Source organism: Drosophila rhopaloa, unplaced genomic scaffold (assembly GCF_018152115.1).
Source record: "Drosophila rhopaloa isolate 14029-0021.01 unplaced genomic scaffold, ASM1815211v1 contig_3, whole genome shotgun sequence".
Taxonomy (NCBI): domain Eukaryota; kingdom Metazoa; phylum Arthropoda; class Insecta; order Diptera; family Drosophilidae; genus Drosophila; species Drosophila rhopaloa.
This window is the reverse complement of record NW_025335123.1, coordinates 19,698,309-19,711,231: the sequence shown is the minus strand read 5'-3', so window position 1 is coordinate 19,711,231 and position 12,923 is coordinate 19,698,309. Positions and strand designations below refer to the sequence as shown.

At 38.8% G+C, this 12,923-nt stretch overlaps 2 protein-coding genes across 2 annotated transcripts; both read left to right on the top strand.

The window, feature by feature from the left end:
- The first annotated feature begins 1,162 nt into the window (after positions 1-1,162).
- Positions 1,163-3,311, top strand: LOC108050055 (myosin-G heavy chain). The gene is given in 1 exon segment (XM_017131541.2): positions 1,163-3,311. A coding segment is annotated over 1 exon segment (1,044 nt). The 5' UTR covers positions 1,163-1,370; the 3' UTR covers positions 2,415-3,311.
- A 4,796-nt stretch (positions 3,312-8,107) lies between these two features.
- LOC108050058 (retinol dehydrogenase 12) lies at positions 8,108-12,705 on the top strand. The gene is made up of 4 exons (XM_017131545.1): positions 8,108-8,177; positions 9,042-9,257; positions 9,904-10,191; positions 11,030-12,705. The coding sequence occupies exon 4, from the start codon at positions 11,093-11,095 to the stop codon at positions 12,302-12,304; it is 1,212 nt and encodes a 403-aa protein (XP_016987034.1). The 5' UTR covers positions 8,108-8,177; positions 9,042-9,257; positions 9,904-10,191; positions 11,030-11,092; the 3' UTR covers positions 12,305-12,705.
- The last annotated feature ends 218 nt before the right edge of the window (positions 12,706-12,923 follow it).

Below are 12,923 nucleotides of genomic sequence, written 5' to 3'. Positions count from 1 at the left end.
ATTTAACATTTTATTTGCGATTTTAAAATATCAATAACATATAGAAAAAGTTTTTTCAGAAAATATATAATCTTTTGTCGGTAAATTGATCTAAGTGTATAACTGTGTGAATATTTCCAAAAGTTTATTTCTTCAACATTATTTTAAAAAAGTTTTTATTGTTTACATTTGAATTATTAGTTAATTAAAGTCACACAATGACCTTGTTTCTTAACATTAGAACCTAACATTATTCGCCTTGTAAGGGTTAACTTTAATGAAAACATCATTAAAACACCTTTCTCCATTTTCGCGTTTTGGCGTTACGTGTAAACGTGTTGCACTGAGCGCCGCTCTCACTGCGCAGGCGCCCTCTCTTTTATCGACGGAGAGTGAGAGCGCCTCTCCCAAAACCCGTACACGCAGAAAAATTATGACGGAAATGGGTCAGTGGATAATGAACAAAATATTTGTATATATACCAAATTGTTTGATATATAATGATTTAAATGTAAACTAGATTTACAAATATATAAATATTATTTTTCCCACATAATCCTTTGACTTGTATCGATCAGTAATTTTCTGTTTTCAACGATTTTTAGAATTATTCACTGTTTATCATTTTCAGCAAGTGCAGATTGAAGCACATACGAGAAAAGACAACCGTGCGTATGAGTGATATACTTTAAGGACATTGCAAAACGGCCAAAAACGGATTTTTAATTTTTGGTAATGTTGTATAGCTTAATGTCACCAAAGGCAACGTACATGTCCATATCTTCAATCTGCAATGAATATATATGAGAAACCCCACATTGCGTATGAGTAATAAACTTTGAAAGCGTAGCGCAAAGGCTAAAACAATTTTTGTTCACCTTCTTTTCTTCTGTTATGCCATAACAGCATCAAATGGTGATACCGGTTGACCGACTTAACGGTAGCCTAGGTGGTCGTAAAATAGGTATTGAAAGTATATAATATGGTAAAGAAATATTAAAAATTTGTATTATGTGGTATTGGAAACTCCCTGACAATTTCTGCTGAAACTTTCATTAGCTTGTGGTTAGTCATATGATGAATAGTAAAATGAAATTTTATATATTAATTTCTCTCAGTGTACTCTCCCACCAGCCGGCCAGCGTATAAGTAGAGGCGGCCAAAGCGGGACGGCCTCAAAACGAACAGAGCCATCGAACGGAAAACGTCCACGCGCAGCGAATTTCTTCTCCCCCGCAAACCAAACCAAAAAAACGACAAACGAAAAGAAAATAGAAGGAAAAAAATAAAAGAAAATCAAAACAAAACGAAAGCAGCAACGACAACAGTCAGGGAGTTTATTTCTTTTTGTTTTGTGTTTCCAAGAGAGAGAAAGAGAGAAAGTGATCGAGATGGCGTTTATGATGCCCGTGATGAAGAACAATTATGATATTTACAAGGACACGCGTTCTCGCAAAACGTCGGAATGTTCGAATGCGAGTAGTAACGGTACAACGGCTTTGGCCACCGCTCTTGGAACGCCCGCTCTGGACAAACAACAGCAGCAACAACATCAGCAAAGACGTCGGAAGGTGTCCGAATGCAAATCGGAAAGTTTTGCCACCTCCCCATCCCACGGTCAACTGGGTGTGTCCTCCGCCCACCATCGGATGCAAATGCAGAGATGTCACAGTTCCCGCGCTTTTCCACGCAACGCTTCGCGCAGTTCGCACGGTTCGATGCAACAAATTGTGTCGCCCACGCGCAGCAGTCCGCCAAGTCGTTCCAACACCGCTTCCGCACTGGAAAGGCAGGCGGCCGCCCAAGCAGCCGCTCTAAATCAGAAACAACAACCATCTGGAGCAGTGGAATCTTCTTCCAACGACTATACAAAATTCCATTTGCGTTTGGTCGACAAGCTGCGCAAGTCCTTTCGCAAGGATAGCGGCAAGCGATCATGAGAATATCACAACAACAGCAACAACAACAACTACGACAACAACAATGCCAGCAGCAGCAGCGCAGCGCTCCTTTCCATCAACAACAACAATAGTGGAGGAGGCTGGGAAGCAAAAGAAGCAGGTGATTCCAGCAAAGGATCACCTGGCCATGTCTTAGGAGAGAGCAGTGCAGCTCGTGCTTCCTGGAAGAAAGAATCCACTACGTCCTTCAGCGAGAGCAGGATAGTTGATGTCTTAGAAGAAAGTGGAGCAGCCAAAGAGCGAGAGAGGGGCATGGTCAGTCGTTTGGGGCAACGCTTCCGGCGTTACTGTAAACGCCTCGCCACTGCAGCGGCAGAGGACGTGGCAGAGACGACGGCAGAAGTCAGCTCCCAGGAACAGTTAACCGGGAGCAGAGGGAGCAGTCGCAGTCGGCGTCGGCGCAGCAGCAGCATTGGGAGCGCCGGCAGCCGGCTGAAGATGCGACTGCGACGCTGCACTTCGTCGCCAGGATAAGAGGGAGATGGCAAACTAGGTCGAGAAAAAGAGAGAGAAAGAGAGAGAGAGAGGAGACTGGAAGTGAGAAGAGACCTAGGCGAAGCCAAAAGGGAGGTTACACAAAGGGGTCAACTTAACCTAGTTAAGATTGCCCCCCCGGAAACAGAAAAGTAAGTTGGCGTACAGAGTTGTTGGTGCAAATTTGTTTGAGCATAATCTACATAACATACATATAAATCAATTTCGGTGTACATATGCAAACTATTTAAAAATAAATATAAACCTACATATAAATGCAAATTTAAAGTCCCAAATGTATAATTACATTAATTATATGTATTTATGTATGCCAGGCTTCCAAATAGAACGTAGAACATAGAACTTATCCCAAACCAAACCACTTTTTTGTAACTGCGGTTTCGCGACAAGAGGAAAATAGAAATTGCAACTGCCAATTGCATTGTATAACGAAAACCACATCAGCAACAACCCAAAAAACAAGACAAGACACTTGAGAAAATAACAAACAAAATAAAGAAAAAAGAACCACGGATTTTAACCTTTTCATTTTGTAATTGCATAATTACGATGCGCAATTGACAATATACTTTTTAAAGCATTGCGAACAAAAAAACAAAAAACGAATATTAAAAAAAAGAGAAGCAGCTGAAAACAGACTTAATATTATATCGTAAAAAATATACACATATGTACTTGTACTAAAATATATATATATATATATACAAAAAATGTACCTAGACGACAGCTACTTTTAAGCAACAATTAATGTTATTTGTTTTTTTCTTAGCTAGTAATTTTGTAATTACACAAACATACACGGCAAACGAAAAAAGAAAAACTATGAAAAAAAACAAATAAATAAAAAGTAACGAAAAGCTATATGGAAACAGAAAACTGAAGACTATGTAATTTTATTTGCACGCGAAAACATTTAAATGTCAGCAGAGGAAGAGAGAGAGTGAAAAATAGAGAAAACTGCTGCTGCAGCCAAGTGCGCAGAAAATGCGTTTCGTGGGGGACCCACGCAATTAGACCCCCTTTCGCCTTTCCCGACCTTTTTCCTCTACTCTGCATGGGAAATGAGGTATGCGGAAGCAGAAGAAGAACACGAAGAAGGGCAGAAATCAAAAGAAAGAGAGATAAGTACAGTGATCACCGCAAATTGGATTTTTTAGGTATAGTATATCTATAAATAATAAATATAAGTCCAATGAAATTTTGCATGCGTATTATTTGTATTCTAAGACTAATACAAATACTGTAAAACTTCATAACCTAAAAACTATCTACAAAATAAATTATTCGATCTATGGAACTTATAAAGTATATTTACAAAAGGTGTATTATTTTTTTTTTGTAACAAAACTAATCATCATAACGGATTTTAGAGTCTAAACCCCTCAAAGTCAATAAATATTCATTCTTATGCGCACTTGTTTAGACACAAAGGTATCTGACATACCTTACTCCGATCCAAATATACCCGAATTCGAATACAGAGTGTGATGACAGTTTTGCAACCTTGACCTTTGGACGCAGCAGCAACGAATTGAATTGCCTGAAACAATTTGCAATTTGGCGTGTGTCATATTGTTAGAATGGGGTGGGAATCTGAAGGGGGCTTTTGTGGGGACTTGCTCTCAATGCGGCACTGTGTGGCACACATTTCAAATCTGGGCGAGTCCCACGCAAAAAAAAGTTGTATGAAAATTTTACGATTCAATTTCAATTAAAAAATAAATCAAAACGCGATCGAGCGCTGCTCTAAAATAGATGTACAAAGAGCAATAGGCAAGTGGACTTTATCCATATATTTCACGACCAATATATTTGTTAACACATATGTATATGTATGTATGGGCCAGTGGATCTGTTTCAAATTCATTACGTTGCCGATTTTTCAATTTCGATTTGTGTGATTCATGCATGCAGCAAAAAGGCGAAAATTAAGCTAATTTTGCATGGAAAACTGTGAGTACATACATTTAACAGCTGTTCAATCTGAATAGAACAAAATATAACTATATTTGAAACAGTAATTGTGACATATAAATGCAAATACATTTGCTCTCGACTAAATAATTATAATTATTTTTATGCTAGATTTATATTTCTAGGTTAAAGATATTATGATATCATCTTCTTATCTGTATCTCCAGTTAAAGAGCAAAAGATGATAATAGCATGTCGTCTTTTGAAATCAGATCGGTAGAAACTGGAGTGAGTTTTATGGTTTAGTCCCCTATCTATTGGCATGTTTGTTTATCCCCCGCAATTTGCAGAGTCAGTTGTTATCTTTAGATATTGTGTCTGGTGTTTTTTCTAGAACCGGTTCGAGTTGGTTAGCTGGCAGATTTTCAACTTCACACGGCTGTAAAAGCCGATACGCAGTTAGCCAACTAGATATCGGCGTAAATATCGCAGATAGGCTAATGTTATGCATTCATAAATGTCAACTATATGATTTAACAGCCCTCCTTCGCTTTTCGGGGAGATAAATTTTAATATACTATAAATATGCCTGTCCATTTGACTTACGTTACTTACTTAGATGTGATTTCAATGCAACGTAATGCGAGATGCCCCCTGTATTGTCATCGATTATATCACCATTGTTGTTGGACTGTGGTTGTGCAATTCCTATTCCTTTCGCCAATGTCAATCGAATACCGCATCTATGTATCTTTTCCTCCCTATTGCACTTCCCAGTTGTTTTCTTGTTTTCTCCATTGTCAGCATAAACAGCTCACTCGACACCCATCGTCAAAACAACAACAACTTGACATGACTTTGGTCTAGAGAACTCTGGGGGAGGGATCCAAAAATCAAGGGATACATTTATTTGGATAGTATCTAAATTCATTTTTGAGCGTCTTATTTGGATGTTCTTGAAGGCACGATTCTGAAAATCGAGGGATTTGTTTATTTTGATTTTATTGAATATCTTTTCCATATATGTAAGTATCCCGGAAAGGGGCATCATCTGAATAACAATATTTAGCTTCACTAAAATATAACGGAGATCTTCTAAACTGGGGGCATAGTTTGACCTACTTATCTCTATGATCTTTCAAATCTGTTTATTTTGTAATTCCTGGGATCATGGCATGTCATGAAGGATTAATTCTGTTAATTATTAAATACCTCATATATATTTTTCTGTAAGGAGGATGAAAAGTCTAATTTTGTATTTGACCTCGACATGGACTCAATGTTTTTGTTTTCGTTTGTTTGTTTTTCCGACACTATTGTGTTCTCCATTGCAATTACTATTATTCTGACTTCCAGGCGGGGTCCTTGCATTATTTTGGGTACAAATTTGTTCTACAATTTTTTTTTCTACACATTCTGGTAAGTTTTGCCCTTGTTTTTATTGTCATTGCTTTTGTTTGGTTTTCACTGGTTCTTTTCGTAGAAATTTCTTGTTTTTTCTATTGCCATTTTTTCTGTCCCCTGTTTTCATTCATTTCTATTTGCTAATTTACGAATCACTTGACTGGCGGTGAAAAAATGAGGGAAAAAGGGGGCCAACTATTGTGTTTTCTATGTTTATGCGAGGCAACAGGTTTTCATTGGAATTAACCCCTCGCTGCCCCCACTCTTTTATTGTTGCGTTTTTGTTTTTTTGTGCTTTGCGCGTGCCGCATTCAACGTGATGCTAAATTGAACATTTATTGAACAATTTCCAGTTCGATCCTCTTATGGGCGCGATACAATGACGCCAACGATGAAATGTGTTGTTGTGCTTAACCCCTGTTCCACCCCTTTTCCTTCCTTGAACAATAGTAATTCGATTACGTGGGTTGAGTTTTTGCGGTTGGTCAGTTTCGTAATAATCTAATTGCAGATTTGTTTTCAGCTTCTCAATATAAACACAAAAGGAAATCGACATTTTTTGGTCGAAATGCAAAACTCTTTATTATACACATGTATATTGGCCAGAAAAATTCCGAACTCCAAAATACCATGGATCTCAAGATAGAAATAAATGATATCTCAGCTCTAGACTTGCAAATACTTAAAGATTAAAGGTATTGAAGGCTAATTAAGTATGTATATCAAAATTTAAATCATTAGGTTATTAACCCAAGATGCAAAGCAACACAATTTCCAGAAAATGCTGAATTTAAATCATTATTTGTTTGTTTTTTTATATCAAACATCATAAGAGTACAGTTGCGTTGCGAGTCGTTGTTTACGTTTCGTGTGTTAATCTTTTGGCAGCCCCCATTGTTTACCCCGATCTGTTGTTTAGCCCAAGATCAAGGTGAGATTGTATAACCCGAATTCCATTGACGTCACCGAGAATTGAGGCGGGGAGGACCAAGTTGGGGGCTTATCCTGATGCCAGGGGTCAAGGGTGAGTTGAGATGGGTTGATGATGGGCGAACACAAACTGACAGCAAGAATTAGCGACCAACTGACGACAGAAAAAGCGGACGGAAAGTGGAAAACGAGATAAGCGCACTTAAATGTAACCAAAGAGGATAAACATTCCGTATGAATCGCGAACAAAGAATCCTTCCAATTGTACAGTGGAATAAAAGAAGAAGGCCTCAAGTTATTTAAGTCATTTTTTTAATACCGTCGCTTGTACCAATTGCAACTTAGAATTTACATGCTATTATTTGGGGCCGTATCCAATGATTTAAAGATTCGGTGATCGGAAATTAAACCATAAAATGTATATAGATGAATATAAATTTGTTTAATTGCTTATAACATAGACATAAACAAATTGGTTATATTAGGTTATTTTTATAAATATATGTGAGTTTATGTGAATAAATTGTTTTATATTTTATTGCTTAAGACTTTATGGACATATAATATCTGCTCTTTTAATCTTAACATTACTTAAAACAGAAGTATACAAGAACATTTTTTATTTTAAATTGATAAACCAAGTCACACGCCTCTTTCGAATTAATGTTCTCAACGAAATAAACCGTCAAAAAAATTCCCATTGAAAATGCAGTGGAAAATTTCCAAAAACTCGTTAGAAAAAGACGGCGAATGAGAGCAAGGATTACAAAGCGCGGTGGATGGTTTGGGAAGGGGCGTGGCAGGGCACAAAGGACGCAAAGGACGCAAAGGACGCAGATTTCGCTCCTCTCATCGATTAAACAACGCGACTTGCAGTAAGAGACGAGAAGGACCCGAAAAGGACTCGTTATCCTGACCTAGTCAAAGTTCAGCTCTCTCGCGCATTGACATTTACTCTCTGTTCCTCTCCTGTTCTCTCGCCATAAGCGTAGAGTGGGTGGAAAAAGGGCTAAAATAGGACCTACCCTCCGCGAAAACTCATAATTTATAATTACAATTATTTATTTTTAGATGCTGAAAATACATGTTTTAATAAGTAACATTTCCTTCTGCTTGGATAGTTATTTTATAAAAACATATGTATAATAAACATGTCCTTTAAATGTCAAATAATTGTTTAGAAAAAGCTAAAAATTTACCAGTTTATACTAAAAGTGTGCTATCAAAGGTCGAAAAAACACTGATTACAGATCATGGGATGGGCAAACTTTTAAATCTATCTTGTGGATGACTATATAGAAGCTTTTGCAGTAGATAAGAAATGTTGATTAAGCTATTAATTGAGATTTTCTATAAAATGAAAAACATCTTCAATATACATTCACTCTGCTTCTTAAAGAAAGACAGGCAAGTTTCGCAACAAATGCGGTGTTAAAAAATAAACGAAATCCATTTTGCATTTAAAGAAAACCCTGCTCGTGAAGCTGTTAAAAAGTAAGTAATTTGATTGAGTACAAAATTCCTTATAAATTTACTAAAACCTTAAATGGTGTCTTATTTAAAGAAAATTGGTTAAGCTAAAATGTTTTGTAAGATATAATATTATACTCCCTGGAAAGTTATTTAAACTACACCCTTGTCATCCTACTTACCCTGCTCTTCTGGTTTCTCATCTCTCCCGACTTCCTGCCCTTCTTTCCACCCGCGTTTCCACTCTTCTGCTCTCTTTTTTTTTAAACGTGTGGAGACGCACGTATCCGAAAATGCTGAAAAGGAGGAACAAGTAAGCCGGTTTTGCTCCCGTGACCCCTGCGACATGGCGTTTGGCCCGTGTCAAGGACATTCAACTCGCGTCCTGCCTTCGATTAGCGGCATTTATTGATTTCCTTCTTTTTGTAATTTTGTTGTGGGATTTTCCGGCGTTTGACTGCCTCGACTTTCGTTGTTTATTATTACAGTCAAAGTGCAGGTTTTACGTGCAAGTATAATAGCCAAGGTGAAAATGAATTTTACAAAGTCTTGGCCTTGGCTTTAAGGCGGGGTCAGTGATCCCCCCGCCTCGATGGTTAATCCCCCTTACCCATCACCCTTTTCAAAAGTCACCAGGTGACTTGAACCTCTCTTTTGTTGTTGTCACATTTTATATCTTCTACACATTAAGAAAATGGAAATGTAAAATTGAGAAAAAAGCAGCTACAATTACATTTGTTTTTTAAGCTAAGTTAATACTATTTTAACAACAAAATATATCATTGACATATTTTATAATCCAATTCAAATTCGAATGGTTTTGCAAAATCATCAATTGATCGTTAAATCAAATCTTTTTTTTTCTGTGTACCCAATCGCTTTTGACAGCTCGAAAACAATAACGTGCTACGAATCGGAATGCCAAAAGAGAGAAACAGGCAGAGCGAAAGAAGAGAAGACCGCAAAAGGCAGCGAAGCGAGCGCGGCTTAAAGAACGAGTGAGCAAAACAAACAAGCCGAGGAAAAAGAAAAAAAACGACGTTTCAAGTGAAAGTCGAACACATAAACAGAAAAGGAGAAGAGGAGAAGGCGAACAGCAAATTGGTAAGAAATGAAATTGAAGCCAAGCTGCTCTTCTTTGGTATGTTGGCCGCAAAAACAACAAGCAGTGACAGCGACGCCGACTGAGAACCGCTGTAACCACTTAGGGTGAACCTTTATAAACAGAATCCACCCAGAAAAGATTCCTTTAAAATTGATCTTACAACGATCGGTATTATGAACAACTTATGCATATCATATCGAAATGTATATGTGCAGGTACTTTTGTTTTTCTTATTCACTTAAATATTTTGTAATTTAAGCCAAAGATATAAATTAATATCCTTTTGGGAACTTTGGAGTTGTTAATACGCTCAAAAAATAATACCTTATGAAAAATCTTTTTAATCGTAGATAAATTACTCATACGACTCGTAAACCAAACGAAAATCTTATCTTAATAACGGCTAAAACATAAACAAACTGGCTTAAACAATAAATTTTAAAACGATTTAGCAGTCATTCATGCCAATGTAGGCATTTATTATAAATTATAAAAGCCAACACTGCGTATGAGTTATAAAGTTTCATCAATGTATGTATATATTTTGAATTGCCCATAGTTAATAATAAGGTCCACCCTAGTGCATATGCAACAGCGACAGAGGCAGCATGTTAATAACAGACGCCTCGAAATAATTTTTTTCAGGTTATTTCTGACGCGTTAACACGGCTCGGAACCGCTGGAACTCAAAGTCAGGCGCCGAGCAATTGGAGTCCACGGCAGTCAGTTGGCCAAGATCGCGCGAGAGGCTTAGACACGCAGCACTAACCCAGTAACCAGACATTCAGATCGGTCTCTACTAAGTGATCGAGTAAATATAGTAAGCCTTAGCTCGGGAAATGTGCGAAATCGCCACCTGACAGCCCAAAAGTTTGGTAACACCGAAGTAACACCAGTTCCCAGCATTGTAGCAGCCAAAACAATATCAAATTGGTAAGCCTTTATTTGGTGGTCAAAAGAAAGTTGTGTAATTCACATAAAAAGAATGTCAAAAATGGTCAATGAAAGTCAGGGTTTTAGGACATAAAACAACAACTTAAGGGCACTTGTTCAAATCCCATTCCGTCTTAGGATTTTTGATTCCCTGTGATAAATCAATAATATATTTGCTAAAGGAAAAGTTCACGTGTTAATTCCATTACCATAGTGAAAGTTCTTGTACACAAGAGTTGACCGACTTTAATCCATTCCATTAATTCAATTATCTAAAAAAAATTAACAAAAATGTGTAGAAAGTTTCGTTTATAAAAAAGTGTAGGGTTCCCGAAGATATCTATCAATTTCTTAACATTATTAATTTTTACTTTTGTTGTTATTAATTTGTTATTATTATTATATATTGAGTAAGAAAAAAAATTTTTGTTGTTAAAGTTAAAGTTTCTTACTTAATTTCCAATATAAACCAGTATCCAAAGTCTAACTATCATTGCTCAGATACTAAGTTTAGCACTACATTTAATTAAGCTACTTTTATTCTATTCTAGACTGCATTGCAATTCCATAAAACTTAATGACTTTTAAATCTAAAATGATTTGCTAGTTACGCGCGGAGAGTACGAGTAATTTGAGTAAATTACACAAACCAGTTGTTCAGGTGCAAAACAACTTGAAATTTTCGGGGTCACCGGGCCTTCAACTTGGTCACTCCCCTCTTGTAATCGTCGCTCTTAACTTATTTCTTTTCTTGTACCGCCTTTTGCACTAACCCTTTTCCCCAAAAGCCAAAATCCTCTATACTGGTAACTGAACTTTCTTTTCTTCGACTTTGTAGAATCCGATTGCCCGAAGATAGCCGCAGTGAAACCAGAGAATCAACTCGATCGTTTTGCCAGCTATGTCGGAGGCTGCCACGCCCCCAGGATCAGGAACTGAACGAGGAGCAGTCCCAGGATCGGTATTTCCACCTGGTTTCGATCCCACCGCCGAATCGGCAGAGAAGACCCTGTGCTTCCGTGGCTTTTGGGCCTGGGCGGTGCTAATTCTTCTGATCGCCATCTGCGTTTCGGTCTTCATGTGGCTGCTGCGCAAGTGCATCCAAGGTCCGGCCTACCGGAAGGCCAACAGAATCGATGGCAAGGTGGTGATCGTCACCGGCTGCAATACGGGAATTGGCAAGGAGACGGTCCTGGAGCTGGCCAAGCGAGGTGCCCGGGTGTACATGGCATGTCGGGATGCGGGACGTTGCGAGGCCGCCCGTCTGGAGATCATGGATCGCAGTCACAACCAACAGCTCTTCAATCGCACCTTGGATTTGGGCTCCTTGCAGTCGGTGAGGAATTTCGTGGAGCGATTTAAGGCGGAGGAGTCGCGATTGGATTTACTAATTAACAATGCTGGGATAATGGCCTGTCCGAGAACCTTAACCACCGATGGTTATGAGCAGCAGTTCGGAGTCAATCATCTGGGACACTTCCTCCTCACAAATCTTCTACTAGATCGATTGAAACAAAGTTCCCCCAGTCGAATTGTGGTGGTCAGTTCGGCGGCTCATCTGTTTGGACGAATTAACCGAGAGGATTTGATGAGCGAGAAGAAGTACGGCAAGTTCTTTGGAGCCTATAGTCAGTCCAAGCTGGCCAATATCCTGTTCACCCGCAAACTGAGCACGATCCTCAAGGACTCGCGGGTAACGGTGAACTGTTGTCATCCGGGCGTGGTGCGCACGGAGCTGAATCGCCACTTTGCAGGACCCGGCTGGATGAAGAGTGTCCTGCAGACGGGCTCCCTGTACTTCTTCAAGACCCCGAAAGCGGGGGCGCAGACCTCGCTGAGATTGGCCCTAGATCCGGGATTGGAGGGCTCAACTGGTGGCTACTATTCGGACTGCATGCGCTGGCCCTTGGTGCCCTGGGCTCGGAATATGGAAACCGCCGACTGGTTGTGGCGGGAAAGTGAAAAATTGGTGGGACTTCCGCCGATAGAGCCACCACCGTCCAACCAAAATCAAAACCCAACCCAAAACAGTAATGGCACCCAAAATGGTGGTGCTGCCAATGGAACCCGGGAAATGCAGTCCGTCGAAACAGTGGTGGTCAACCGTTCGTAATCGTAGTCAAACGTCCTTGAGACAAAGGGTTCCATCCAGTACAGACCTTACTCTTAATTTATTCTTAATAATATTGCGTGTTTAAGTACCCTTGGGAGTCTTCCCAAACAATTAACAGTCGATTTCGAAACAAGGCCAAGTCCGTTTGTTTTTTTGAGCAAGCTTAAGTCTTAATTTTATAGAAGAAATTCTTTAGAATTATGAAGAGCCCGGAAAAACTTTATACGTATACTTAATATTGGTGGTATGGCCAATAAAAATAGGTCAACCTACTACTAAGTTTCCAAGGGTATTTGGTCTTCGGTCATCGAAGTTAGCTTTTTAATACTCTTATTTTTTTGTTTTATTCTGTACATAATTTTAAGCAAAAGAAAACCCATTAAAATAAAAGTTTAACCTGACATGCAATCCTTTTTTGGACTCTCCTTTTTTCTTCTTCCTTTCTTTCCCATCGCTTTACACCGTACAAAAAAAAGAAACAATAACAATCAGCATAAAGCGAACAATTTACGACAACAAAGCGAAATCAATGGGAACGCTGACTTCGCTGCTGCGTTCTCTGCTGCGTTTTCTGCTGCGATTTCTGCTGCAGCGGTTGCTGCCACTGCACTTTCGTGTG

Coding starts and splice junctions, on each gene's coding strand:
- LOC108050058 (XM_017131545.1), top strand. CDS start 11,093: ATGTCGGAGGCTGCCACGCCCCCAGGATCAGGAACTGAACGAGGAGCA.